Source organism: Erinaceus europaeus, chromosome 14 (assembly GCF_950295315.1).
Source record: "Erinaceus europaeus chromosome 14, mEriEur2.1, whole genome shotgun sequence".
In the NCBI taxonomy this organism is placed as follows: Eukaryota; Metazoa; Chordata; class Mammalia; order Eulipotyphla; family Erinaceidae; genus Erinaceus; species Erinaceus europaeus.
In genome coordinates this window covers 41,233,704-41,260,825 of record NC_080175.1, presented here as the reverse complement: position 1 = coordinate 41,260,825, position 27,122 = coordinate 41,233,704, and the positions used below count along the sequence as shown (strand labels likewise).

The following is a 27,122-nucleotide window of genomic DNA, read 5'->3' as shown; positions in this document are numbered from 1 at the left end:
ATGAGGGATGAGCACATTGCCTAGGCGAGGAGGCCTGAGCATCTCCAAGATGCCTATAGTACTCTGCCCCATCTTTCTACTCCTATGAGGACCCAGGGTCACTGCAGAAATGGCTAGTGTCTCCGCAGACCCCAATGAAGCCCCCCCAAACCTGGGTTCTTTGGACAGATGGGCAGAGAATTATATCATTTTAAAAAAATTAATCTATTTTGGATAGAAACAGAGAAGTTGAGAGGGAAGGGGGAGATGAGAGGCAGAGCAACAGAGAGATACCTGCAGCACTGCTTCACCAGGTGTGCCACACACCCCCCCCCACCAGACAAAGACATCTTGTCAGAGTTCCCACCACACCTAAAACGGCTCACCTTCTGTGGATGGAAGCATGAATCATACCAGGCATCAGTCACTGACCCAGATGGAGGGGTTTCTTTCTGGTAAAAACTTTATTTTCTATTTATAAATACATGGCAAAAACAAACTTTTCAAAAAATACCTTATTTTTTTCTCCAAAAACTTAAAAAAAAATACAGAGAAGGTAATAGGTAGGCAGAATGTTTTGAGACCCCTTTGTGTTCTCAAGGAGAGAGGTGTGCAGCGTGTTGGTGGAGGTGGGGTGGTCCTGGGGGGCTCCCCCAACTGGTCAGCCAGACTGGGCAGCTACCATGTATATGTGAGTCCCTCTCCTCAGTCACAGCCATATTTACATTCTCTGGTAACCACTACTAGTTCCTCTAGGATGAGCTACTCTAGATAGGTCCTATCATACATGAACTATGAAGAATACAATGTGAACAGTTCACAGAGAACCTGTCCTGTGTGTGTGTGTGTGTGTGTGTTACAAAAAAAAAAAAAAAGCAGGGGAACCACTGAATCCAGGAACAGTGACCCTCCCCAGGTTTCCCAGCAAGCCATTCAACTTTTCCTGGTGAGATAAAATTATGATAATGACGATTTTTCTTTTTTACATTGTGCCAATGAGCAAGAAAGGGGAGAGAGAAAACTAAACCCCTTATCCCCACCCCGTTTACAGGAAATTCTGGCTCTGGCTTAAACCATTGAGCTGGAAACAGTTGTCTGCAGGTAACCCAAGAATCATGCTGTGATGTGTAATGCTTCTGAAAGGGGAGGGCTGGCTCCAGCTATCTCTCCCACTCCAGTGACCCTGCTTCCCCTGACTCCTCTGTCCCAGGGGGAGAGCTCCATAGGACTCTAACTGGCTGTGTTTTCAGACATATTCTTGGTCTTTCTTTCTTTCTTTCTTTCTTTCTTTCTTTCTTTCTTTCTTTCTTTCTTTTTTTTTTAACAAGACTCCACCATATCTTTCAGCCAGGTAGTACAGGTCACTTGAAGGTAGAAGGTGCCTTCTTAGTTCTTGGTTGAGGCCCTCAAGCCCTTGCTTTAAGGGTGGAGGCTTCAGGCTGGGGCTTGGAAGGTGGATGTCAGAGCAAGGGACTCCTGTCTAGAAGAGGCCTGGGCTCTTTGTTCAGATTAGGAGGAGGCTGCAGGACACAGTTGTAGGCAGGAAGGATGGGCCAGGTGCCCAATGAGCCTTAAGGAGGGTTCCAGGGTGGAGGGAGTGAGGTCCGGTCACCTGTCCTTGAGTTGACAAGTCCGTTTCCAGAAAGCAACAAGGAAAAAAAATCAAACTGTGTTTCACTGAGGACTGGAAAGACAGGAAGATGCCAAGTTCACCATAAGGGAGAGCCCTGGGCACGTCAAATGTCTCTTTTGAAACTTTGGTTTAAAAAAGGAATCAATTCATCACAGAAAGAAAGAGAAATCAATGGAGGCTGTAGCCAGCTGCTGGTCAGGCCCTTGGCAGTTGCTTGTGCAAAAATAAGGCTGAGTTGAGCTCCACGCTGACTGGAACAGAAGGACACAGAAAAAACATGCTGAATAATTCCCACAAGCCCAAAGGTCTTGACTCCTGCCAGGGCCAGCCTGGCAGAGAACTCAGGTGATAAGCAGGCCATGGGTGTGTGCTGCTCTTTCCAGCAAGGTGAGGATCACCTTGGGGTGAGAATTTAGATTTCCACTTTCTGTTCTGACTGAACTTCATCTTCAGGATACGAAACAACCCCCAACCCAAACCTTTATTCTATTTTTCCTAATTGTTTCTTGTTTATTAAAAAACCAAATACTGAGGGGCTGAAGACACACTTCAGTGTCAGGACACTGGACTTGCATGCATGAGATCCTAGCTTTGACCTCTGACCGCTGGCATGCCAGAGATGAGTGACGCTCTGGTCTGGCTCACAACGTTAAAACAGGCAAATCTTAAAGCACATAGAATGAGATAACATCCTTTCTGTGTGCGGAAGCGCTATCATTCACAGATGATCAGAATACTCATTGGATAAAAAAATAAAAACAAAAGGTCTGTGGGTCTTAGCCAGGATGTGGGAACACCTCCCTTTCACATGGGCTTGTGGATTAAAATAGCTCCCCCTTGAAAGTCCAGGGACTATCAGATTTATAGGGGAGAAAGATGGACTTTTGAAACTCTCAGTGAGTGGGCATCTAATCTCACTGCTTCTGTTCTTATTTTCCAAGCTGCTCAGCTGGGCTCTGGGCCCCCATCCCACACCTTTCTGTGGGGTACTGTTCCCCCAGTGCGGACAGCCTGGAGTCTCCTACCCCAGGCATCCTGGGCCTACCCCCAGCTCCCCTCCAGCCCGGCTCACCTGGCATGGTGGCAGCTACTTGCTCTCCGTGTGGTAGCACTGCACGTCGCCCTTGCCCTTGGTGTCATAGCCCGGCAGAGGCTGCCCGTACTTGTCTACGCACCAGCAGACACCCCGCTTCCTGCCTTTGGAGGGCCGGCACTGCAGGGAGAGCAGACAAAAGCCTGGGTGAGCTCCAGAGAAAGTCACTATCATGGGGGACCAGGGTGGGACAGGCTGTGGAGACTCTGTGGTGAGGGGGCCCCCAAATGGCTTTATGGTACAGAGAGAGCCCCAGGAGAGCAGAGGTGGCACTGGCCCTCTGAGTCTGGGGAAGGGGTATACTGGACCCTGGTGGATAATGTCCTAGTGACCCTGTACATGTCACACTGTGCTTATGTGTGTATCACAGGCTTGTGTGTATGGTTCTTTTTCAGTGGACAACCAACTAACCAACCAGTGGCTGGTGGATGTGTGCATAGAATGTGTGAGGATAAAGGACTGCTGAATAGAAGCTGAACCCAGGCCCTTGCACATGGTAACATGGGTGCCACCACCCGGCCCCTTTATTTGTTTTTCATTTCCTCCAGGGTTACCACTAGGGCTTAGTGCTGGCACTATGAATCCACTGATCCAGATACCCATTTTTCCTGCCATTTATTTTTTTCTTTCTATTTTTATTGGGTAGGACAGAAAGAAATTGAGAAGAGAGAGAGTAGGGGTGTGTGTGGGGGGTAGATAACTGCAGACCGGCTTCACAGCTCTTGAAGCTTCCTAGCTGTAGGTGGAAAAATGGGGGCTCGAACTCAGATCCCTGTGTGTGGTAACATGTGCTCTTAACCAGATGTGCCACTGCCTAGCCCCACTTCTGGGTCAGTTTCTGTCCTATGGCCTCATGCTGTCCCATGCCCTGAAAGATCTGGTGAATGAAGGGCCACCCAGGGACATCAAGCCTTTTATGCAGGGCAGGAGAGAGAAGCTGGAGTGCAAAGGTCAAGGTCAGGGTCAGGCATGGGGGGGGGTGGCTGCTGTGATAGGCACGGAACCAGGGTGGGCTAGTGGCCAGGATGGGTGGTCAGCACTTCCTGGCAGAGGCTCATGGGAAGGCAGGGCAGAGTGGCCACCACTCACCTGCTTCTTCTTGTAGAAGCCCTTCTTGTCACAGTTGGGGATGTGGACGGTCCTGAGGCTGAGTATATTCTCGAACTTGAAGTAGTTGAGTATGTCTTCCATCTCCCGGCGGCAGGGGCCCTGGGGAGGAGAGGATGTGGTCACTCAGGAACCCTGGACAGGTCCCATGTGCCCCCAGGACCACCTGCCCACAGGGCCCTCAGGCATTTTTTGCCTGGTCTGGTTGTCCATGTAAAGATGGCAAGTTCCCACCTCTCTCAGAGGCAGGGGCAGAGTGGCTCATGTGGGGAAATAATGCTGAAAGCTTTCCAAGGAAATTTCTCCATGTCATAGAGACCCACTGGTGGTTTCTGACAAGGGCTGTTCCCCCGGCCTCCTCTGGCACGCCGAGATGGGGACTGGCTCCAGGCTTCCCCAAGCGGCCTCTTGACCACTTGGATCGCAAGTCAAGAGCCACTTGCCCCATGATGATGCTCTGAGCTCCCAGCCCTGATGACACCCTGAACCCTGTCACAGGCCCAAAGGCAAAAGCACTCACGTATTCTGTCTCCCGCTTGGACTCCCAGGAGAAGTTCTGCGTGTCTGTGTTCTGAGTCTCATAGTCGACCTTGTAGCGCTGGGTGTCCTTGGCGTGTCCTTTCTTGATGGCGGCTGCCTTAGTGTGCAGGGGGGGCAGCTTGGAGTCGGGTGCTTGGTGAGTGACAGCTGTCACTTGGTTCTCCACACTCCCATCTCCTCGGACCTCCTCAGACTCGCTGTCATTCCCTTGAGAAACACAAGGAAGACAAAGACATGACTGTCACCTCACTGGCACTGAATGACACATCTTTCCAGTATTGCTTTTTTAAAACTTTATTTGCTTATTTGTTTGATGGGACACAGAGAAATTGAGAGGGGGAGACAGAGCAGGAGAGAGATGGGAAAGATAGAGACATCTGCAGACTTGCTGTGAAGCCTCCCCCCCCCCCCCCCGCCCACAGAAGGAGACAGGGGCTTGAACCCAGGCTCTTATGCATGATAACATGTGTGCTCAACTGAGAGCATCACTGCCCAGCCTCTCAAAGTTTTACTTTTTAAAGTACTTTTTTAATGGCAAGCCAGATGTGTGTAAGTGGGAATGCTCCTTGACACATTTAGACACTTTTTTAAAATAAATGCCTTGAGGACAAGTGCTCCATATTACTTGTATGGGGTGGTTGCTTCTTCTCTCCCAAACCACTTTAATGTCAGGGAAAGCAGACATGAATTCACTGAGCAGGTGCAGTCAGCCAAGACTTCACCAGCAGGTGGCAGATGGGAGCCAGTGAGCAGGGCAGGCCCTCCACACCCCCACCTTCAGGCCTTGCTGATTCAGAAAGAAGGCCTGGGGGCCCACCATGCTGTTCAAGTGCTATTGGCAGAGGCCCAAGGGCCTGCATGGGCTCAGATGCTCCCTGCAGGCTGGCTGCTGAAAGGACAGGGCTCCTGCAGGTGAATACTATGCAGGGAGCTTTAAAAGCCCCACTGTCTGTCTGTCCACTGCCCACTGGGGACCGCAGAGCTTGAGGCACCTTTCTGGGTGAGTCTGCTCTTACCCAGCTGCATGGGGGCTGTGCTGCCTGCTCACAGTCCTCTGTGCCAAAGCTGGGGGGGGGGGGGAAACGACACTTCCTGTAGATCTGGGATCTGACAGGGCTGCAGGGCTGCTGTCACAGCCACACCAGGGAACTTACACAGACACAGACTGAGGGGTGGGGGTGGGGGTGGGGCTGCTTCTCTCCCCTGGGTCTTGTCAGCCACAGGGTCCCTAGTCTTCTCTAGTCTTCTCCTAGCAGAGCCCCCATGTCTTCCTCCCAGGAGCACTCGGTCCCCCAAATGGCCCTGAGGTGACATGCCTAGGCTTCCAGGAGACCTGGTGCTGAGGCTGAGCTGTTCCCTGCCCTCTGGGAACAGGCACATGCACATGCCCTGCCAGACAGTGCTCCCTGGGCTGAGTGGAGGTGTAGAGAAGTAGGAGGGGGGGCAGAATAATAGGAGGGGGGAAGAGGAGGAGTGGGGGGAGAAGAAGAGTAGGAGGCTGGAAGAGGAGGAGGGGGGTAAGGAGGGGGAAGAAAGGGAGGGAGAGGGGAGAGGAGAAGGGGAAAGGAGGAGGAAGAGAGGAGGAGAAAGAAGGGAGAGAAGCAGAAGGGGAAGAGAGAGGGGAAGAGAAGCAGGGGAAGGGAGGAGGGAAAGGGAGAAGGGAGGAGAAAGAAGAGGGGGGTGGGGAAGGGGGAGGAGAAGGTGGGGGGGGAAGGAAGGGAGTGAGGGAGGGAAGGGGGTGAGGAGAAGGGGAAGACAGGATGGGGGAAGAAGAGGGAGTGGGGGAGAGGAGGGGATGTGGGGAAGAGGGGGAGGAGAAGAGGAAGAAGAGGGAGTGGGGGAGAGGAGGGGAGAAGGGGGAGGAGAAGGGGCAGAGGAAATGGGGAAGAAGGGGGAGTGGGGGAAGGGAGGAGAAGGGGAAGAGGGAATGGGAGAGGGGAGGAGAGGGGAAGGGGTAGGAGGAGAAGGAGGGAAGCTCCCAGGATCTGGAGCCTGGGAAGCACAGACTCCAGTCTAGGCTGGCCCCTGATGAAGTCAGTTCTTAATTGGTAGGATTTGGTTTCAATTTCCTTTAATTTTAGGACTTTTTTTTCTTTTAGGGAAGCAATGGGGCAAAGAGATGCTAAGTGAATGTAAATAACTGGATTTGCATTTCTTTTTCAAAACTGGAGCCTTGCAACTTCAACTTGCTTGGTTTCCTTCTAATGCCTGCTGACTTAGGCAAGAAGAGAAAAAGAGAAAACTTTCTTATTTAAGCATAGGATAATTAACTTGTGACCAGTATTCAAACTTACCTTTCCCACCACCGAATGGACTCAGTGCCATGTATATACATTTTAAAACAAACCACAGCAATCTACACCGTGCTAGTAACCACAGTGCCTATTAAAGCTGAACTCAAAAGTCCAGTGTTTACAATAATTTCTAAGATCACCTTTTGAATATCCAACAAAGCATTGCTATGTATGCAAACAGACCCACAACAAACAACATAATCGTTGCCCCCATCTGGTGATTTTAACAGTCTGCTAACAGAAAATAATACAAGATTTAAGCAGATGCAAATTTGCCTTCGGGTCAGTCAGGGGACAGGCATGTCTTTGGGATAAGAAGAACCCCCCCCCCCCCAAGCAAGGAAATAAGTCATTCCTGGGTGGCAACCTGCAGGGCTGGAAATTATAAAGTAGTAAAGGCAGTTATGACCCACTGGCCCCAACGGGGCTCATCCCACAATATTTGTATCTAAATGCTCCGGTCACACCGTTGGGGAGCTGAGTGCTTTAGAGCCAGACCTGCCAGCTCAACTCCACTTCCTTTCCATGGAAACACAAGATGCTCAAGACAGAACCAAGTTGGTTTATTTTTGCTCTTTTGGGAGCATCCTGTAGTTGAACCTTATTCCTCCCTCCCACTGGAGAGGAAGGCTACAAACAGTCGGGAAGGGGGTGAGTCCATCACCCTTCCTGCCTCTAAAACCTGTGTTACCTACACACCTGTCTCTTGTGTAAGAGCACTGTGGAGGTGTGTGTGTGTGTGTGTGTGTGTGTGTGTGTGTTGTGTGTGTATGCATAAGGCAGCCGATGGAGTTCAGCCACCTTCTCCTCCCTGATGACAATCCTTTCTTTCTGAAAATGAGTTTTTCCACCTGCAGTGTACTCCAGTACCTGACCCCCCCCCCAGCTCTTGCGTGCAAATGCACCCTCTGTACTTTTCATACACAGGTGCCATATCAAACCTTGAGTCTGTCTGCTAAATGCGCAGTCTACATGCCCTCCCAGGCGGTGTCTCTGCGCCCCAAATGTCCTGGCCAGGTGTGCATTCTCTCCCAGTTTTGGGGGAGAGAACTGGGGTGCCCAGAACCTTCTACTGACCTCTCCCCTTTTCTTCCCTGCTCCAGGAAACCGTTAGTCCATTTCCACTGAAAGAAAGAACTGTTGGAGGTCTGCTTAGGGAAAGCAGCACTCCTCCGCTGGCACCTGGCAAGTGGCCAGAAGAAGGTTCCACAAGCTCCAGTGTGTCTGTGTCTGCACACACTGTCCCAGCACTCACCCGCCCACCCTACCTGACTGCAAAAAAAAAAAAAAAAAAGGCGGAGGCTAATGTGACTGACACCTGAAGACAAAGGCTGAAGCACAACCTCTGAGGGTCCTGCCCTCCCCCAGGGGGACTATAAAGCTGGGAAGATCAGGAAGCCGTGGCCTTGGTGTCTGACTCTGTCTCTAGTCTACATGCCTACGTGGCTTGCACTTTCTTCTCCTTTTTCTATCCTTACTTTCTCCCAATAAATGCTCATCTCCCTGAAACATGGCTTTTCTCTTACAGTTCTCCCATGAAGGAGTCAGTCTAGAAACCTAAGGGAGGAGACTGGGGAGAGGCCCCAGTTAGCTTACAAGCCCCACTTCCCCGCTCCCAAGCCCCAGAACCCTGCAATGGCAGCGAGCAGCAGAAGCTCACCTGGCGCCGGGGGCAGGTAGGCGCGCATGCGCTCTGCGGCGCTGGCGTTGGTGCAGACCCCGCGTCCGTCCAGCAGCGCCTGCAGGGGGCGCTCCACGCCGGCGGGTGGCTGGCAGCTCAGGCCCGAGCCACAGCGCTCGGTGTACACGCCGCACGCCTGGCCCTCGCGCAGCGCGCAAGTCAGGCAGCAGCCGCAGCCCGGCTCGCGCACCAGCTCGGCGCAGACTGACGCGGGCGGCGGCGGCGCGCACTGGGCCAGGGCGGGCGCGTCGCAGGGCTCGCAGCGCACCACGGGGCCCGCGCCTGCCGCGCCCGCGCCCGCGCCTAGGGGCCCGCTGAGCAGCGCCAGCGCCGCCAGGGCCGCAGCCCAGAGCGCGGGGCGCGCCGGCTGCATGGCGTGGGGAGCTGCGGAGGCTGCAGAGGCTGCAGAGACTGCAGAGGCTGCAAAGGCTTCCGAGGCCGGGGAGGCTGCAGGAGCAGAGCACCGGACACTGAGCAATGTGCAGCCGGTCAAAGGCGCCGCCTGTGCATCTGGGAGGCCGGGGCGCGCGGGCCGCTATATAGAAGCCGTGGTGGCCGAAGACACGCCCCTGAACGGCGCGCCGGGTGGGGGTGGGGGTGGGGTGGGGTGGGGGCGGGGCGGCCGCGCGGTCAGGCCGGGCCCGTGGTCTGCTCCCGGGGGTGGGGGAGGGGCAAGACTCGGGGACCTGGGGGCGCACGGCCTCCCCAGCACCTGCTCCCCGCGCGCGCACCTGGCCTCTGCGTCCCTCTTTGCTCTGGGGTCCTCTCCTACCCCCGGGCCCCTGTACATACTAGCGTTTATCCTCAGCCCCATCCCGGGGGCGCCCTTCTCCTCTGCGTCCCGGGGGGAACCGGGGTCCACATCACTTGGTGTACTTTGCAAAGTTTTCCAAATATTGAAGGCTGGTGGTGGGGACTTTTCTGAAAAGGAGGAATCCGGGTTCGCGGCGGGTTTTAGGGAGGCGTTCGGGAATTTTTTGCTTGGGCCTAGGTTGGTGGAGGTGGGGAGGGAGCTTTTGTACATTGGAGCCAGGGACCCCACGCGAGGCGGGGGGAGGTTTGCTACAAAATGCACACCTGAAGGGGCGCACGTGTCCTCATCCCTGCTCGTCTCTCGGGGGTTCGCATTCGCTGTGTCACAATCTCAGGGAGGTGGTGGGCGGCGACGCGGGACCCCAGGCCAAGGCTTGTCTGAGGCCTGACACTCCAACAAGGGTAGTGCTCTTAAAAAGAGCCACAACAAAATAGCAAAAGCAAAGACTGCCCAAGTGTGATCGATAGACAGACTGTCCCTGTAGCCCGACGGGTTGTCATTGTCACTCTGCCAGGCCACTGTGTGGCTCTGTCCTAAGTCCTTTCTGGGGCGCATAAGTGGAGACTTGGGGCTTCTGGCTCGACCTTCGGTACTTTGCAGAGAAAGGCTCCAGTTCCCGGGGTTAGACTTGGCGCGCCCTTCCCCTCTGTGACCGACAGAGGGTGCTCGAGGTCCAGGATTGAACTCAGGTTGGCGCTTCCTAGGGCCCCTTTGCCTAGAGCCTGGGAGTCCACAGTGGGAGCCCAGACCACCGTGGGAGGGGACTTTCCTGGCCGCTTTTGACATTTCCCTAGGAGGTAGAGTAGAAAGAAGTCTTTTGCAATTTGTGGTAGAAACTGCAAATCAGGACTCAGTGCGGGTCCCCCTCCTCCCTGCCTGGGCAGCTTGGGTGATGGGGTGAAGTGAACATTCACCTACCAGAACTTGCTCCCACCTCTCTCTCTCACATTTTTTTTTTAAATAGGAAGACCAATTTACTCAAAACACATAAACAAGCATAATTATGACAATAGAACCTCTACAAAGAAAAAGGAGCCCAAAACAAATGGGTAGTGATCCTGGTCTGACCCCACTGTGCAAAAAGGTCCAGCACCCTGGTGTCCTCCTTTCTGCCCAGTCTCGCCCAGTTTAGACAAACTGTAGAGTGCCCACCCCCAGCTGCTCCCTTTGTCTTGTAACTATATGTTATCTCCTTTGACAGCCCAAAACACACTCTCTGATTTCACTGGAAATGAAAGGAAACAGCAAACCCCTCCTGGTTACATTTGTTCCTAAAATATCTGAGGAGACCTTTGTTCTGAAAGAAGGGCCGGGTTTCTGTATCAGAAGATCCCAGAGCTGGCAGAGCCTCCAGTCAAGTTAGTACAGTGCAGTGAACCCACCAGAGTGGCACCATTTGCCAGTGTTATCAGCTGAGTGGTGGACACCCCCTGGAAGCCAGGTGAGGATCATAACAGACAGTCTCCTGGACCCTGCCACTGTGGTTTGGGGAAAGGAGCAATCACAGGAATCCCTAGGGGGCGACCAAGGGCCAGGCACCCAAGACCTGGGGGAGAAAGAAAGACTTCCTTGTAACACTCAAAAGAGTATTCTTGAATAGTGCTTTCTATAACCTTATCCCCTTTTCAGAAAAATCTTGCAAGGGCAGAGTAAATGCATGGCAGCATTGGCATTTTGGGATAAAACTGCAGGGAAAAACCTCCCAAGAATCTGATTGTTGAGGCAGGGATTTGAAGGGGGTAGGGTTTAATTTTGTGGCATGATACTTTGCCAGACTTCCAGTTAATCAGGTGTCTGTGATTATTTGCATAAACCAGGGTGGTGGGGGGCTGAGGGAGACAGTATAATGGTTGTACAAACAGACTCTCAAGCCTGAGGCTCTGAGATTCCAGGTTAAAATCCCCAGCACTACCATAAGCCAGAGCTGAGCAGTGCTCTGGCCTCTCTTTGTCTGTATATCTCTCTCTCTCTCTCTCATATCAAAATAAAGTTAAAAAACTAGCATGGTGGGTGAGAAAGGTGTTCTCTTATTCAGGTTACTCAGTGCACTTGCAAAGTAGGTCCTAGGCATAAGCATAACTGACAGGAGAGAGAATAGAGCTCCAAGCTAACAGATCTCAGGTGTCCTGCTAGTTATTTTATTCAAGTGACATAAACCAGCCATGTGTTTGAACCCACTACTGCAAAGGCCTTGCCTCTGTATGCCATGGGTCCCCTTGCTTCCCTTAGAACCCAGTTGGACATGCCACCCTCTCATGCTGGACTCTCCCTTCCTCACCGTCAGTCGTCAGCCATGTTTGCAGGTTGGCTGCTAGGCTGACCCACTGCACAGACTCTGAACAGAACAGTCCCAGTGGCTAGAGGCTGATGAGGGTGGGGACCTGACTTTAGGACTTGGGGGCACTCTGCCGAAAGTGTCAGCCCCGATGACCTTGGAACACCATCACTGGGACCCAGGTCTTCAGAATTCCTGCTACCCTATTTGGGCTAACAATTTGGAGATGGTGAAGGGCTTCCAGAGAAAGGGTTTGAGCAAGTTCTGAGCAGAAGACAAGCCCCTGCCTGGGGCCCAGCAAGTTTCTCTTCAATACAGAGGGTCCCTGACAGTGTCTATTCTGATGGTTCTAATAGTGGCATTGCTTTCTGCACAAGCAGTATATATCCAGACCTCAGAACCTCAGGCTGCAGGGCCTTTTGTATAGCCACTGTTACCTCCTCTTGTTCTGGGCACTCACACAGAAGCAGTTTCTCTCTGTGCCTCAATCCAACTTCTGGTCAAGACTGAGATTGCAAGGACAGAGTGATGGGGGGGGGTCATCAAAATAGACCTGAGTTGATGCCTCCTGCTCCCTCCCACCCCCCACTTGTTCTCTGATCCTGACCTAGTCCAAAGTCTCCATCCCAGGATGAGGGAGCAGCAGAGTCTGTGGGAGGGTTTGCTAGGTCTCAGGCTCAGTGTTCCTCAGTAGAAATGAAGGCCAATTTTAAGCTACAGATTCTATTCTTCTACTAAAGGTGGGGACTGGAGACTTGAATCCAGATCCTCTCCTGAGATAATGGTATGTACTCTGCCCATCATGTCACTGCCTGGCCCCAGCACATCTTGTATTTCAAACAATGAGAATGGATGAAATTCCAACACTGGTCAGTGAGGGCATGTTATCCAGAGGACAGTACTAAGCCTAATACTTTAGATTTCAGGGAGGTCTACACAGGTCTGTTCACACCTGTGTTCATAACAGCAATCTGCTTTAGCCCTAACTTGGAAGCAACCTGGGTGTCTAGCAACAGATGAGTGGCTGAGAAAATTGTAAGATATAAAGATAGGTCAGCAATAAGAAGTGACATTCATCTCTTTTGCCATATCTTGGATAGACCTTGAAAGAAATTATGTTAAGTAAAAGAAGCTGAGAGAGAGAAGGGGGGGTAAAAGAAAGAGGGCTAGCAGATGATCTTATTCACAGGTGGAATTTAAGAAATAAGGACAGATAAGTGCACCCTGCAATGATGCTGAGGAATTATTCTGATGTAGTCTCTGCCCCCAGGTTTTACCACGCCCCGTGAAATCCTAGCAGTGCCCCCTTCAACCAATCCTGCCCCCATACGTCACCCCTGGTTGTTGCCCAATAAAAGTTCTCTCACTCCCCCCCCCCCTCTGGGCTCTCTCTCTCTCTCTCTCTTGCTCTTGCCCGGAGGCGAGGTAGTGCGGACAGCCATTGTCGGCTGACTCCATGTGGCCTGAGCCACCCCCCCAACCAATAATAAATATTTGTGTACCCACTTGCTCCGCACCTCCTCTCTCTCTCTTCTCCACAGCGCAGCCTGACCCTGCAATGTTCCCAGATGTGACCATGAGCTGCAAACTCAGACTGATAGGGACTCAGAGGTTACACAGGCCTGGGTCAGGTGGATAATGGTAAATAGTTAATTGGAACCAAATAATTTTTTTCAAGAATGGGAGCTACTCACTATCCTAATCCACCTTTCCAGCTCAGTACTCTGACACCATTTTCTCAGACAATATGTTTATCCAACTTTAAGCCAGCTATCAAAGCTATCATAAATGTGTGCCCCCAGGAACATGCCTAAGATGGACTCTCTAGCTTTCTTCTACCCTAAAGTCCCTAATTTCATCTGCCTATTCCTACTTTTTGGTTCCCGTTCATTAGCCATTTTGTCTCAGTTTATGTCCTGCCACATTCTAGACACCAAGATGCAGATGCTACCATGATTTATCATGACTTCTCTGGGAAGATGAGCTCAGCAGTGTGTTCTGAAACCTCACCACTCCAGAGCTCTGGCCTACTAGGGAAAGACAGAAACAGGTGGGGGGTGTGGACTGATCTGCCAGTGCCCATGTTCATCAGAGAAGCGATTACAATTAAGCAATTATTTGACATAACGGTGTTCTGATGGGTAGAAACAGGAAGACTGGTGAGATGGTTGTTCTCAAAGTCAGAACTCCTACCTTCTTAACCTCCCAAACAATCTTGATCCATACTCCCAGCAGGGAAGAAGTAACACGAGGAAGAAGATAAGAAGTCTTTGGACTCCAGCTTCATCAGCACCCAGAGAAAGAGAGAGGAGGCAAAGGAGAGGGACATATGGGGGTAGTAATGTTGTCGTGAGTGGCTTGGAGGGGAGGAGAGGATTGGATCAGAAAGATAAATGGGACAGTAATGTTTGTATGTTGACAGATAGCTGTAGGCCCATGTGGTGGTTTGCAATGGGACAACTGAAGATTCAGAACCCTGTTGGTGGGAATAGAGTGGATGTATACCCCTGTTGACATGCAATTTTGTAAATCAATATTAAATCACTAAAAAGGAAGAAAGAAAGAGAGAAAGAAAGAAAGCCAGCAAAGGAAAACATAAAATAAAACTTGGACTGGGTTTGGTGTATTGCACCTACTTTTCCTCTTTCTTTATCCCCCTGCCCCCTCTCTCTTTTAGATAAAGAGAGAGACAGAGAGTCAGAGAGAGAGAGAGAGACCACAGCACTGAAGTTTCCTTTAGTAATTTGGAACCAGGCTTGATCCCGTCCAAGTAATTTCTTTTGCTGGTTTTGCCTATATTTTCTCTAATATATCTGACAGTTTCAGGTCTAACCTCCAAGTCTTCCAGAGTTAATGTTTGTGTACAGTGTGAGATATTCACTTAGATTCCTTTGCATGAAATTATGCAGGTCTCTGAACACAATTCATTTAGGAGATGTTCCATCCTCCATTTCATGATCTCAGCTTTTTGGTTATACAATGATTTATGAAGTCTTATCTCTAGGTTTTTAATTCTATACCATTGATATCTGTGTCTTTTTTCCCCCATTTGCACACTCTTTTTGCATTACTGTAGGTTTGTAGTGTAGTTTGAAACTGGGAAAGATGATGTCTCCATTCTTATTTTTTTTCCTCAGGCTATGTTTCACTACCCCTATTTTGTTAAGTTTTTATTATGCGTGCATGGTAACTCTAGCAAGTTTACATAAACTTTGGTACAGATATTTTCATAAAGTAGTCATTTCTTTTTTCTTGGGACTGTTTTAATCTTTAACTTTTAAGTTGGGTTTTCATTTTTTTCTTTTGTCTAAAAATGTGAGTCAATGAGTAAGAGAGATGCCAGGAATCATTTTTGGATCAAATCTGTGACCTCAGACATGCAAATCTTGTGCTGTACTTTATGAATGATTTTCCTGTCACTCTACCTCTTCTTTTCTTTTTTTAGTTTTTTTTATTCATAAAAAGGAAACATGGGAGTCAGGCTGTAGTGCAGCGGGTTAAGCGCAGGTGGCGCAAAGCACAAGGACCGGCATGAGGATCCCGGTTCGAACCCCGGATCCCCACCTGCAGGGGAGTCGCTTCACAGGCGGTGAAGCAGGTCTGCAGGTGTCTATCTTTCTCTCCTCCTCTCTGTCTTCCCCTCCTCTCTCCATTTCTCTCTGTCCTGTCCAACAACGACAACAACAATAATAACTACAACAATAAAACAACAAGGGCAACAAAAGGGAATAAATAAATAAAATAAATATTAAAAAAAAACTTAAAAAAAAAAGGAAACATTGACAAAACCATAGCATAAGAGGGGCACAACTCCACACAATTCCCACCACCAGAACTCTGTATCCCATCTCCTCCCCTGGTAGCTTTCCTATTCTTTAACCCTCTGGGAGTATGAACCCAAATTCATTGTGGGAAGCAGAAGGTGGAATGTCTAGCTTCTGTAATTGCTTCCCTGCTGAACATGGGTGTTGACAGGTCGATCCATACTCCCATCCTGTCTCTCTCTTTCCCTAGTGGGGAAGGGCTCTGGGGAAGCGAAGCTCCAGGACACATTGGTGGGGATGTCTGTCCAGGGAAGTCGTGTTGGCATCATGCTAGCATCTGGAAACTGGTGGCTGAAAAGAGAGTTAACATACAAAGCCAAACAAATTGTTGACCAATCATGGACCTAAGGGCTGGAATAGTGCAGATGAAGAGTTGGGGGAGGGGGTCCTCCATTTTGTAGATAGCTAGTAGGCATATTTTGGTTAAATTCTAAAGGGCCTGTGGCTATACTGTTATATTTTTTTCCTTTTTCTATTTGCCCCTGAGCCTGAAATATGATATGCTGGTGGATCCAAGTTATTGTCTGGGAAGATCATGTCATGGCTGGAAAAAGGACCAGAAAGCTGGATCAGGGAAGATAGTAGCTCCCAAATATGGGAAAGTTGTATAAAGATTGTTGACTGTAAACCCCATGGATTTGATGTGATCTGGGGCTCATATTCAGCTTAGGAACCTATGTGACCTCTGCATCTCTGTAGATCTGAGCTCATATTCTGTGGTCATGAGTAGGAACATTCCAAGCTGCCCCAATATCAGGACCCATCTTCTTCAACTATAGCATAGAGTATGTTGTCCATCCTCTCTTTGGAGGATGAAACATTTTCTACCGTGTTCATCCAAGTTGAGGGCATGGTCCTATGGGGGCCCACAAAGGGGTCTATTGTGTTGTTCCTGATAGAAATGATCGGTAACAATGGAGAGAGGGATTTATTTGAGGTCTGGGCCCATAAAGTCTGTTTGGAAATCTCAGGATTCCATGATTAGGGCCCCAGCTGATGGGGTGGCCTGATAGTGACTGAAGAGTCATCATTAAATTGTGCCAGTCTCTTGCCCTTATTCAGCTTTTGCAGTCGTTGCTTTGATAAGGTTAGCTTTGTAGTGAGTGAGAGAACTGAATAGGAAGTAGGTGAGGAGGGTATCTAAGTCTAAGTAGACACTATTTCATTATGGACTTTACACTGATTCACTACAGACTATTATGTATTTTTGCTTTCAGGTTTATGGATACATGTGAACATATGCTCTATCTTATGGGACCTGGTCTATATCTAGGTTTTGGGACTTTTTAGGAAGTGAACCTTCTGGAATGAAATTAGAGAATACCATGAAAGGAAAGGTCTCAGCCGAGTAATGAGGGTGAAGAGTTGACATTCCATGCCTGACATCTCTGGACACAGTCTGAAGTGAAGCATGCTGAGGTGGTACTTGTCGCATTGATTAGGTTCAGATTGGTGGATATCATCTGGTATGACTTGAGAGAAACATGCAGGAAAGTGAGCCCCACCCCAGAGGTTCCAGGACTGGGGGAAATACAGGCTCTATAGAGGAAGCGGGAGGTTCCTGCTGTCCTAGGACAATTGATAGTTATTGCTATAATCACATTGTTTGGCAATGGGGTTAACTTTGAAAAATCCCTTTGTTTGGATTTGCTGTATCATACACACCATCACCATATTTTATGTCCTTTGACATTATTTGTATATAGATATGCCACCAGTTGCTTCTGTTTTCCCTAGACAAAGCTTTTAAGAGAATCAACATATCTAAGACTCAGCCTATGTATTAAAAAGACTCAGTCTGTGCTTTAAAAAGTTTGAGACATTCAATTAGTTTTTCCCCCCTCATATTCATTAGTGATTTATGTGACTACAAATTAATAGGATTGTACATAAACACCATTTCCACCACCAAAAGACTGCGTCCCATCCCATCTCCCCTCCCCCCCCCATGAAGCTGAATATCTACACTCACCTTCAACCCAGGGTTTTTACTTTGGTGCCCCACTCCAAATCTACCTCTTATTTTCTGTATTTTAGTTATATTGTCATCCATGGTGCTCTGTCCACATCATATCTTTTTTTTTATTTAAGAAAGTATTAATTAACAAAACCATAGGGTAAGAGGGGTACAATTCCACACAATTCCCACCACCCAATATCCATATCCCACCCCTTCCCTGATAGCTTTCCCATTCTCCATCCCTCTGGGAGCATGGACCCAGGGTCATTGTGGGTTGCAGAAGGTAGAAGGTCTGGCTTCTGTAATTGCTTCCCCGCTGAACATGGGCGTTAACTGGTCGGTCCATACTCCCAGTCTGCCTCTCTCTTTCCCTAGTAGGGTGGGTATCTGGGGAAGCAGAGCTCCAGGACACATTGGTGGGGTCTTCAATCCAGGGAAGCCTGGCCGGCATCCTGATGACATCTGGAACCTGGTGACTGAAAAGAGAGTTAACATACGAAGCCAAAAAAATTGTTGAGCAATCATGGACTCAAAGCTTGGAATAGTGGAGAGGAAGTGTTAGGGGGGTACTCACTGCAAACTCTAGTGTACTTCTGCTTTCAGGTATGTATTTTGCAGTAGTTTATGGATATGTGTGAATATATGCTCTCTCTCACAGAAATTGGTGTATATCTAGGTTTTGGGACTTTGTTAGAAAGTGAACCACCTGAGATGGAATTAGAGTATACTATGAAAGGAAAGGTCTTACCCGAATAATGAAGCTGAAGGGTTGTCATTCCACACGTGAAGTCTCTGGATACAGTCTGAAGTGAAGCATGTTGAGGTGGCAATCATTGTGTTGTTTAGGTTGTGATCAGCAGATGCAATATTATTTGATATGGATTGGGAGAGGCATACGGGAAAGTGGGTCCTATCCAATGGTTCCAGGACTGGGGGAAGTAGAGGCTCTATAGTGGAGATGTGAGGTTCCTGCTGTCTTAGGGTTCAAAAAGAAAATCGATAGTTAATGTTATCATCACATTATTTGGTAATTGGGTTAACTTTGAAAAGTCCTTTTGTTATGGTTTGCTGTACAGTACCCAGTATCTTGTATATAGCTGTGCTATTGGTTGCTTCTGATCTACTTGGTCTAGGCTTTTAAGAGAGTCTGCATATCAATTACACTGCATATATTGAGAAAAGATTCAGTTTGTGTTTTGAAAAACTTCGAGACATACAATTAATTTTCCCCCTCTCATATTAATTAACTAGTGATATATATGACTACATTTTACTAGGAGTGTACATAAACACCATTCCCACCACCAAAAGACTGTGACCCATCCCTCCCACCCACTCCCACCCCCCACTGGCCCAGGAATCTGCATGTCTACCCCTCACCACAGGGTTTTTACTTTGGTGCCCTACTTACAATTTGGTCAGGTCCTGCTTTTAGTTTCCCTTTCAGATCTTCTTACTCAACTTCTGTTGATGAGTGGGATCATCCCATACTCATCTTTATCTTTCTGACTTAGCTCACTTAACATAATTCCTTCTAGCTCTGTCCAAGATGGGTCAGAGAAGGTGGGTTCATTGTTCTTGATAGCTGCATAGTATTCCGTTGTGTATATATACCACAGCTTTCTCAGCCACTCATCTGTTGTTGGGCACCTGGGTTGCTACCAGGTTTTAGCTATTATGAATTGTGCTGCTATGAACATAGGAGTATACACGTCTTTTTGATTGGGTGTTATGGAGTCCTTGGGGTATAACCCCAGGAGAGGAATTAGTGGATCATATGGAAGGTCCATTTCTAGCCTTCTGAGAGTTTTCCAGACTGCTCTCCACAGAGGCTGTACCAATTTACCTTCCCACCAGCAATGTAAAAGGGTTCCTCTGTCCCCACAACCTCTTCAGCATTTGTTGCTGCTGTCCTTTTTGATGTACGCCATTCTTACAGGAGTGAGGTGGTATCTTAATGTTGTCTTAATTTGCATTTCTCTGACAATCGGTGACCTAGAGCAGTTTTTCATATGTTTGTTAGCCTTTTGGATCTCCTCTGAGGTGAATGTTTTGTTCATATCCTCTGCCCATTTTTGGATTTGGTCATTTACTTTTTTGGTGCTAGGTTTGCTGAGCTCTTTATATATTTTGGTGATTAGATTCTTGTCTGATGTATGGCATGTGAAGATCTTCTCCCATTCTGTGAGGGGTCTCTTTGTTTGTGTGATAGTTTCTTTGGATGTGAAGAAGCTTTTCAATTTGATGTAGTCCCATTGGTTTGTTTCTGCTTTAGTCTTCCTTGCAATTGGGTTTGATTCATTAAAGATGTCCTTGAGGTGTAGGTGGGAAAGTGTTTTACCAATGTTTTCCTCTAAATATTTTATTGTTTCTGGTCTGACAAAAAGACCTAGAGGTCTTTGATCCATTTACAGTTGATCCAGTTGGAGTTGATTTTTGTTTCTGGTGAGATAAAGTGGTTCAATTTCATTCTTCTGCATGTTACAACCCAGTTTCCCCAGCACCATTTATTGAAGAGAGCCTCCTTTTTTCCATTTAATCCTTTGGGTCCCCTTATCAAAGATTAGATGTCCGTAGGTGTGGGGATTTATTTCTGGGCTTTCAATTCTGTTCCACTGGTCTGCATGCCTATTTTTGTTCCAGTACCATGCTGTTTTGATGATGATGGCTTTATAATATACTTTAAGGTCTGGGAGTGTGATGCCTCCATTTCTGTTTCTTTTCCTCAAGATGGTTTTGGCAGTTCTAGGTGTTTTCAGGTTCCAGATAAATGATTGTAGTGTTTGTTCTATTCTCTTAAAGAAGCTTGGTGGAACTTTGATGGGTATTGCATTAAATTTGTATATGGCTCTGGGGAGAATATTCATTTTGATGATATTTATTCTTCCAATCCATGAGCATGGGATATCTTTCCATTTCTTGGTATCAGTTTCTATTTCCTTGAGTAGCGACTCATAGTTTTCAGCATACAAGTCTTTCACTTCTTTGGTCAACTTTATTCCTAGGTATTTGATTGACTTTGCTGAAACAGTAAATGGGAGTGATTTCTGTATGTCTTCTTCTTCAGATTTAGTGTTTACATAAAGAAATGCCACCGATTTTTGTACATTGATTTTGTAGCCTGATACCTTGCTATATAGCCTAATAACTTCCAGTAGTTTTCTGCTGGATTCTTTAGGTTTTTCTATGTATACTATCATATCATCTGCAAATAGTGAGAGCTTGACTTCTTCCCTTCCAATCTGTATTCCTTTGATTTCTTTCTCTTGCATGATTGCTATGGCAAGAACTTCCAGTACTATGTTGAAGAGTAACGGTGACAGTGGACAGCCCTGTCTAGTCCCTGATCTGAGGGGAAATGCTTTCAGCTTCTGTCCATTGAGTATGATGTTCGTTGTAGGTTTGCTATATATAGATTCCACTATCTTGAGGAATTTCCCATCTATTCCCATTTTTTGTAGAGTTTTGAGCATGAATGGGTGTTGGATTTTGTCAAAGGCTTTCTCTGCATCTATTGAGATAATCATGTGGTTTTTGGCTTTCCTTTTATTGATGTGAAAAATGACATTGATTGCCTTATGGATGCTGAACCAGCCTTGCATTCCTGGGATGAATCCCACTTGGTCGTGATGAACAGTCTTTTTGATATGTTGCTGTATCTGGTTGGCCAAGATCTTGTTTAATATTTTGGCATCTATGTTCATCAGAGATATTGGTCTGTAGTTTTCCTTTTTTGTTCTGTCCCTATCAGCTTTTGGTATCAGAGTGATGTTGACTTCATAGAAGGTGGAAGGGAGTATTCCTGTTTCTTCAATCTTATGGAAATGCTTAAGAAGTATGGGTACTAACTGTTTCCTGAAAGTTTTGTAGAATTCATTTGTGAAGCCATCTGGTCCAGGACTTTTGTTGTTGGGGAGGTCCTTAATAACGGTTTCAATTTCTTTTTCTGTGATTGGTGCATTTAGATTTTGTAGTTCTTCTTGGTTCAGTTTTGGAAGGGCATATGCTTCTAGGAATTGTTCCATTTCTTCCAGATTCTCTAGCTCGGTGGCGTATAATTCTTTATAGAAGTTTCACAGGATTCTCTGGATTTCTGTGGTGTCGGTTGTGATATCTCCTCCATCATTTACAATTCTATTAATTTGAGTCTTCTCTCTTTTTTGTTTGGTGAGTCTGGCTAGGGGTTTGTCAATTTTGTTTAATCTTTCAAAGAACCAACATTTGGCTTCATTGATCTTTTGTATGGTTCTTTTATTTTCGATGTTGTTTATTTTTTTTGTTTGCTCTGATATATTGCCAGTATTGTAGTGATGTTCTTGTTTATAAGAGGTCTTTTAGAACCTCTTTCAGGGCTGGTTTGGTGATGGTTGTCTCCTTTCACTGTTGTTTGTCTAAGAAGGTTTTGATCCCTCCATCTAGTTTGAATGAAAGTCTAGCAGGATATATTATCCTGGTTGAAACCCTTTTTCATTCCGGGCTTAATAGATATCTTGCCATTCTCTTCTAGCTTTTAGAGTTTGAGTGGAGAAATCTGCAGATAATCTTATGGGTTTTCCCTTGTATGTGACTTTTTGTTTCTCTCTTGCAGCCTTTAGGATCCTTTCTTTATCCTTACTACTTCTCATTGTGACTATATGTGACTTGGTGTCTTCAGGTCGGGGTTGATTCTGTTTGGTACTCTCTGAGCCTCTTGAATCTTGATGTCCTTTCTGTTATTCAGGTCTGGAAGTTTTCTTCTATTATTTCCTCTAGAATGTTTGCTTCCCCTTCCTCTCTTTCTTCCTCTGGCAGGCCAATTATGCGAATGTTACTTCTTTTGAGATCATCCCATATGTCTCTGTTGTTGTTTTCTGTGTCTCTCAATATCTTTTTAAGTTCTTTCACCTCTTTCTTAGTTTTCTGTAACTCATCCTCTGTCTGACTAATTCTGTTTTCTGCTTCTGTTAGTCTGCTTTCCCTTGCCTCAGCTTCTTTCTTCATTACAGCTATTTCAGCTTTCAGTTCTCTAATTGCCTCAAGATAATCAGTATTTTCCTTTGGTGTCTCAATTGTTGTTTCCCTAATACTGCCATTCATTTCCTCCAATGCTGTTTTCATTTCTGTGATTAATAAGTTTATTTTTGCTTGCATACTTTCTTATCTATGGTTACTTCTGGCTGATTTGTATTTTCTTCTGGGCTCTTGTCGTCATTCACTGGAGTAGCAGTTTTATTTGTTTTTGATCTACCCATTTTTTTGATTTATGTGTTTCTTTTTTTTTATGCTCTGTTGTTCCTCTGTTGTTGTGTCTTGAGTACAAGCAACACTGTACTAAATACCTTTATGACAGTTGCATTCACCAATCTCAGGAATTACAGTTGCAACTGAAGCAAGTATTGAAGCACTTTAATCACTACCAGTTAGCCAAACAATTTCTCCAGTCCGTGAAAGAATAGTAAGCAAATCCTAGTGAAGAAGAAAGAGAAAAGAAAGAAGGGATAGCAAGAATAGACAGTTATGCAAATCTACTATCCACTGTATATTCTAGGGGTAACAAGAGGGGAAATGGAACTAGAGCAGAGATACACACATAGAGAGTCCACTCTGAGTCAGATTTCTTCCCCAAAATAATTCAAAAATTCAGAAAGGCAAAGAAGAAGGAAGGAAGAAGTGTATGACAAGATAAAAAAAAGAGAAAAAGAAAAAAAAAAGAAAAAAGAGACAAGTGAGAGAAAAGAGAAAAGATAAGAAAAAGAGCTGTAATTAAAGAGCAGTGAAAGGAAATGTTTTTTTTATTACTTTATTTTTAATTTAATTTAATTTAATTTTTTTTAATTAGCTAGGAGGATGAGGGAAGGGAGAGTCTGTAGAGGAGGTAGGAGTAAGGGGATAATCCTCCCACAACAGATAAGGTGCCCACTAGCCTAGAAATGAAACATACCCTAAGAGTTAATTCTGATCAACCTAAAGGGGGGGAAGATATATACCTTTATATAATATTAATAATAAAATAGAGCAGGGTAAAAAAATAAAAAACCCTGTCCCAGATTACCTCAAACCTCGTGATCAGAGGCAGCTGATTGTTAAGAATGAGAAAAAAAAAAAAAAACCTCAGGACTAAACAAGGATAGCTGAAATAGACAGTTATGCAAATCTACTATCCACTGTATATTCTAGGGGTGGCTAAAGGAGGAAGGGAAGTTGAGCAGAGGCACTCGCAGTGGGAGTCCACACTGAGTCAGAATTCTTCCCCAAAATAATTCCCAAATGTGTATCAGTGAATTCAAAAAAGCACACTGTTTGGTGGTGTGGGGGCTGGGGCCTGTCGTTTTGGAAGCTGTAGCATTAAGGAAGAAAGGATGACAAGAATGAGAAAAAGAATAAAAAAAGAGAGAAAAAAGAAAAAGATAAGAAAAAGAATAGTCATAAAAGAGCGGTGAAAGGAAAGAGTTTTATTTATTTATTTATTTTTAATTATTTGATTAGCTATGCGGGGTGAGGTGGGGGGTTGGCTACTTAGAAAGAAAAAAGGCCAGAGGTTTCAGAAGGGTATAGACTTAGAATGAATGATACTCCCTGGTGGGACAGGAATTTGGTAAAGACAGAAGCTCAGCAGGGGAGCCTGCTATGAGCTGCTCCCCAGAGACTGGTTATGGGAGGGGGGGGGGAAGGGGGAGGCGGTGTGCTTAATAATTAAAAGGAAAAAAAATTTTGTTCCCTTTTTTTCTACTCTATTTCTTAACCCAATTAAGTTATAGTCACCTCCTTGGTGTCACCGCTAGGACCCCTTATTGACTGGCCTATTAAAGGCAGAAAATCCTACTGTTTCCAGAAGATGTGGTCTGAGCTCAAGCCACTAGCAGCTTCTCGGTCCGCCATCTTCTGGGAACCATCTCTCCCACATCACATCTTAAAAACAAAAAAGCAAAAACTTTTTTCTCTCTACTTCAAATTGAGTAGTATCTGTTTATCTGTTTTCACTTTCACTAAACATTTCTGTCATATTCAACATTTTGCTATTTAAGTGACCCGGTGAATTTTTCTCTCATCTGTTGAAATTTTCCCTTCAAAAATGTACATTAAGATATATATTTTTTAAATTTCTTTTCCATGTGACAAGCATCCATAGTTTCTTGTATTTCAAGTTTATTTTGACCTCAGGGGGCCTGAGTAGAAAGGCTACTTTAAGTCTTTTATTAGGGGAACATTTTTTCCCCTTGTACCCATATGTGTCTTCCTGATGAATTATCTGTCTAGTTTTGTTCTTCCACCCGTACTTTGATGGAGTCATTTTTGTTGTTGGGTTTTGTGAGTCCTTTACTTACTGAATGTTATCCCTGTCCAATATATTTGTATGAATACTTTTTGTCATTCAATGTAGACTTGGTACATTTGCTTTTCATGATAGTATCCTTCACTGTGTATGAGATTTTTAGTTTCTGTCTCATCTATTTATTTGTACTTTAGATTCCCTTGCTGTTGAAGTCCAGACTCTGAAAATTCTCCTTAAGGCCTAATCTCACTGAGCACTTTGTTTATGCTTTCTATACTATGTTTGGTGGTTTTAGGTCTAACCTCCAATTCCTTAATTCTCTTGAGTAAACTTCTGTGTATAAAAGAGTGTGATTCAGCTTGATTCTTTCACATACACCCATTTTTTTTTAAGTGTGTTAGGCACTTTGGCTATGTAATAATTGATAATTTGAACATTTTCTTTCTGACTTCTTAATTGGATATTTTAATCCAGTTTCACACTGTTTAGATTACTATAGCTTTGTAATGTAGTTTGATGTTGGACAGCATGATACCTCTATTGTTTTTTTTTCTCAGGATGTGTTCACTCTGTACCCACTTTGCTGCATTTTATGCTGAAGTGGATACTGAGTCTTGCTGAGATTACAAGAACCTTTTTGTAAAATCATTTTCACTGGGAAGTCATTTCCTTTTTGGGTCTCTTTTAATCTTTAACTTCTTTTTTTTTAGATTTGATATTATTTTAATTTAATTCTATTTTATTGATAAGACAGTTCAGAAATCTGTTTTGAAATATGTGGTGCTAGGGACCAAATCTTGGGCCTTGGTCATATAAGACCTGTGTTCTAGCTGATGACTAATCTCTTTCTTTTCTCCTTTCTTCCTGTCTTTTCTTTTTTTCCTTTTTTATATTGTTTTGTGTAGTTGCCACCAGGGTTATCTCTGGGGCTTAGTGCCAGAACTATGAAGCTACTGCTCTTAGCAGCCATTCTTTCTTTCTTTCTTTCTTTCTTTCTTTCTTTCTTTCTTTCTTTCTTTCTTTCTTTCTCTCCCTCTTTCTTTCTTTCTTTCTTTCTTCCTTCCTTTTTTTCTCCATCCTTTTCTATTTTACTTGATAAGACAGGGAGAAATTGAGAATGGAGGTGAAGATAGGGAGGGAGAAAGAGAGACACCTGCAGACCTTCTTTACCATTCATAAAGTATCACCCCTGCATGTGGGAAGCAGGACTTGAACCCAGGTCCTTGCACATGATAACGTGTGCACTGAACCAGGTGCTTCCTCACTGCCCAGCCCCCTGCTGATGAACAGATTCCCCATCACTTTTCCTCTTGAAATCTGTGTTGTGGGATCATTGTCACCTGTAACACTCTGTTCACAGCACATCTTACAATTTTCTCTCATCTTCATATTTGTTGAAACCTCTATCACTTTCACCATTTGTTTCCACCATGTTCATTACACTGTTATGTAACTCATCAGTGAACATTCCCTTCACATTTTGCATTGTTCTATTCTAAAATTTCCTTCTGTCTATTTTTAAAATTCCCCTTCCTCTGTTAAAAATGTGGATGGATTATTTTATTCTGGGCTAGTTCTGGCCTCAGGGAGCCTGGTTATAGCACCCACTTTAAATCTTTTATTGGAAGCTTACTTATTATTTATGTGTCTGCCTAGCTTTCCTATCTGCATTTTGATGAGGTCATATTTGATATTTTTGAGGTGTGTGATTTCTTTCTATCTTGAACATTAGCCCTTGTCAGGTGTATGTTATTTGAATATTTTCTGCCATTCAGTGTAAAGTGTTGCATTCCTTTCTAGCTTCATTTAAAATTTTCAGTGTCTATTCCATTGATGTGTCTCTTTTTAGTCTGTTGCACACTGTTTTGATTAGTGTAGCTTTGTGTTATATTTTGATGTTGGGGAGCATGATTCTTGACTTTTTTACAGATGTAAACAATTTTTTTTAAATCACCACCAGACATGCTATTTCCTTTTGTCACCCTTTTGTGATGCTTGCTTATCGACATGGTGTTTAAGACTATTAATTTAACTAATTGGCCCAATGGTGGGATCTGGTTCCATTATAAATATCGGAACACTCCTCATACATGTTCCTGTGTAACAACCTCCCTGAGAGGTGCTAGGACAGGTGTCCCCTGAAGAGCTGGCTGTGACTAGCAGCCTGACCCTGGAGGCCTTTTTGTCCAACTAGTTGGAGACTTGGCAATGATACTACATGGGAGCTTGACCTGCCCTTCCCCAGTCCCACCCTCACCACTGGAGGGAAGAATAAGACTTCCTGTCATATAGTGTGAAGCCAGGAAACACAAATATAATCATGTGAACTTTGGAAACACAACTGTCATTTAAACCTCAGGCCACAAAGAGATACTGGAAGAGTGTGTGTGCTAGGCATCGAGGTGACCGACTTCCGAAAACAATATTTAATTAGGACCTAGAACCCCCTACAATTGTCAAGATAAAATTTTAAAAGTAGAGAGCATATGAGTGGTTGGTAGGGCTCGGGGCAGGATGGTGGAGGTGGGCAGGACAGAGGTTCAGCAGAGAAGCATAGATGTGTATAGAAGGCAATGGTGGAGGGAGTCCGGGGAAGATGGGGTTGTTCTGCCTTCACTGGGATGAATGCACAAATCCACATCTGTGGTTCCATTTTCTGGAACTATATAT

The 27,122-nt window shown here is 45.7% G+C and overlaps 1 protein-coding gene across 1 annotated transcript; it reads right to left on the bottom strand.

The window, feature by feature from the left end:
* Positions 1-424: 424 nt before the first annotated feature.
* On the bottom strand, positions 425-8,845 carry IGFBP3 (insulin like growth factor binding protein 3). Its single transcript, XM_060171568.1, has 5 exons — positions 8,307-8,845; positions 4,333-4,559; positions 3,795-3,914; positions 2,685-2,825; positions 425-1,863 (listed from the first exon to the last, which is right to left on the bottom strand). Exons 1-4 carry the CDS (start codon positions 8,698-8,700, stop codon positions 2,700-2,702), a joined length of 867 nt encoding a protein of 288 aa, XP_060027551.1. The 5' UTR covers positions 8,701-8,845; the 3' UTR covers positions 425-1,863; positions 2,685-2,699.
* Between the last annotated feature and the right edge of the window lie 18,277 nt (positions 8,846-27,122).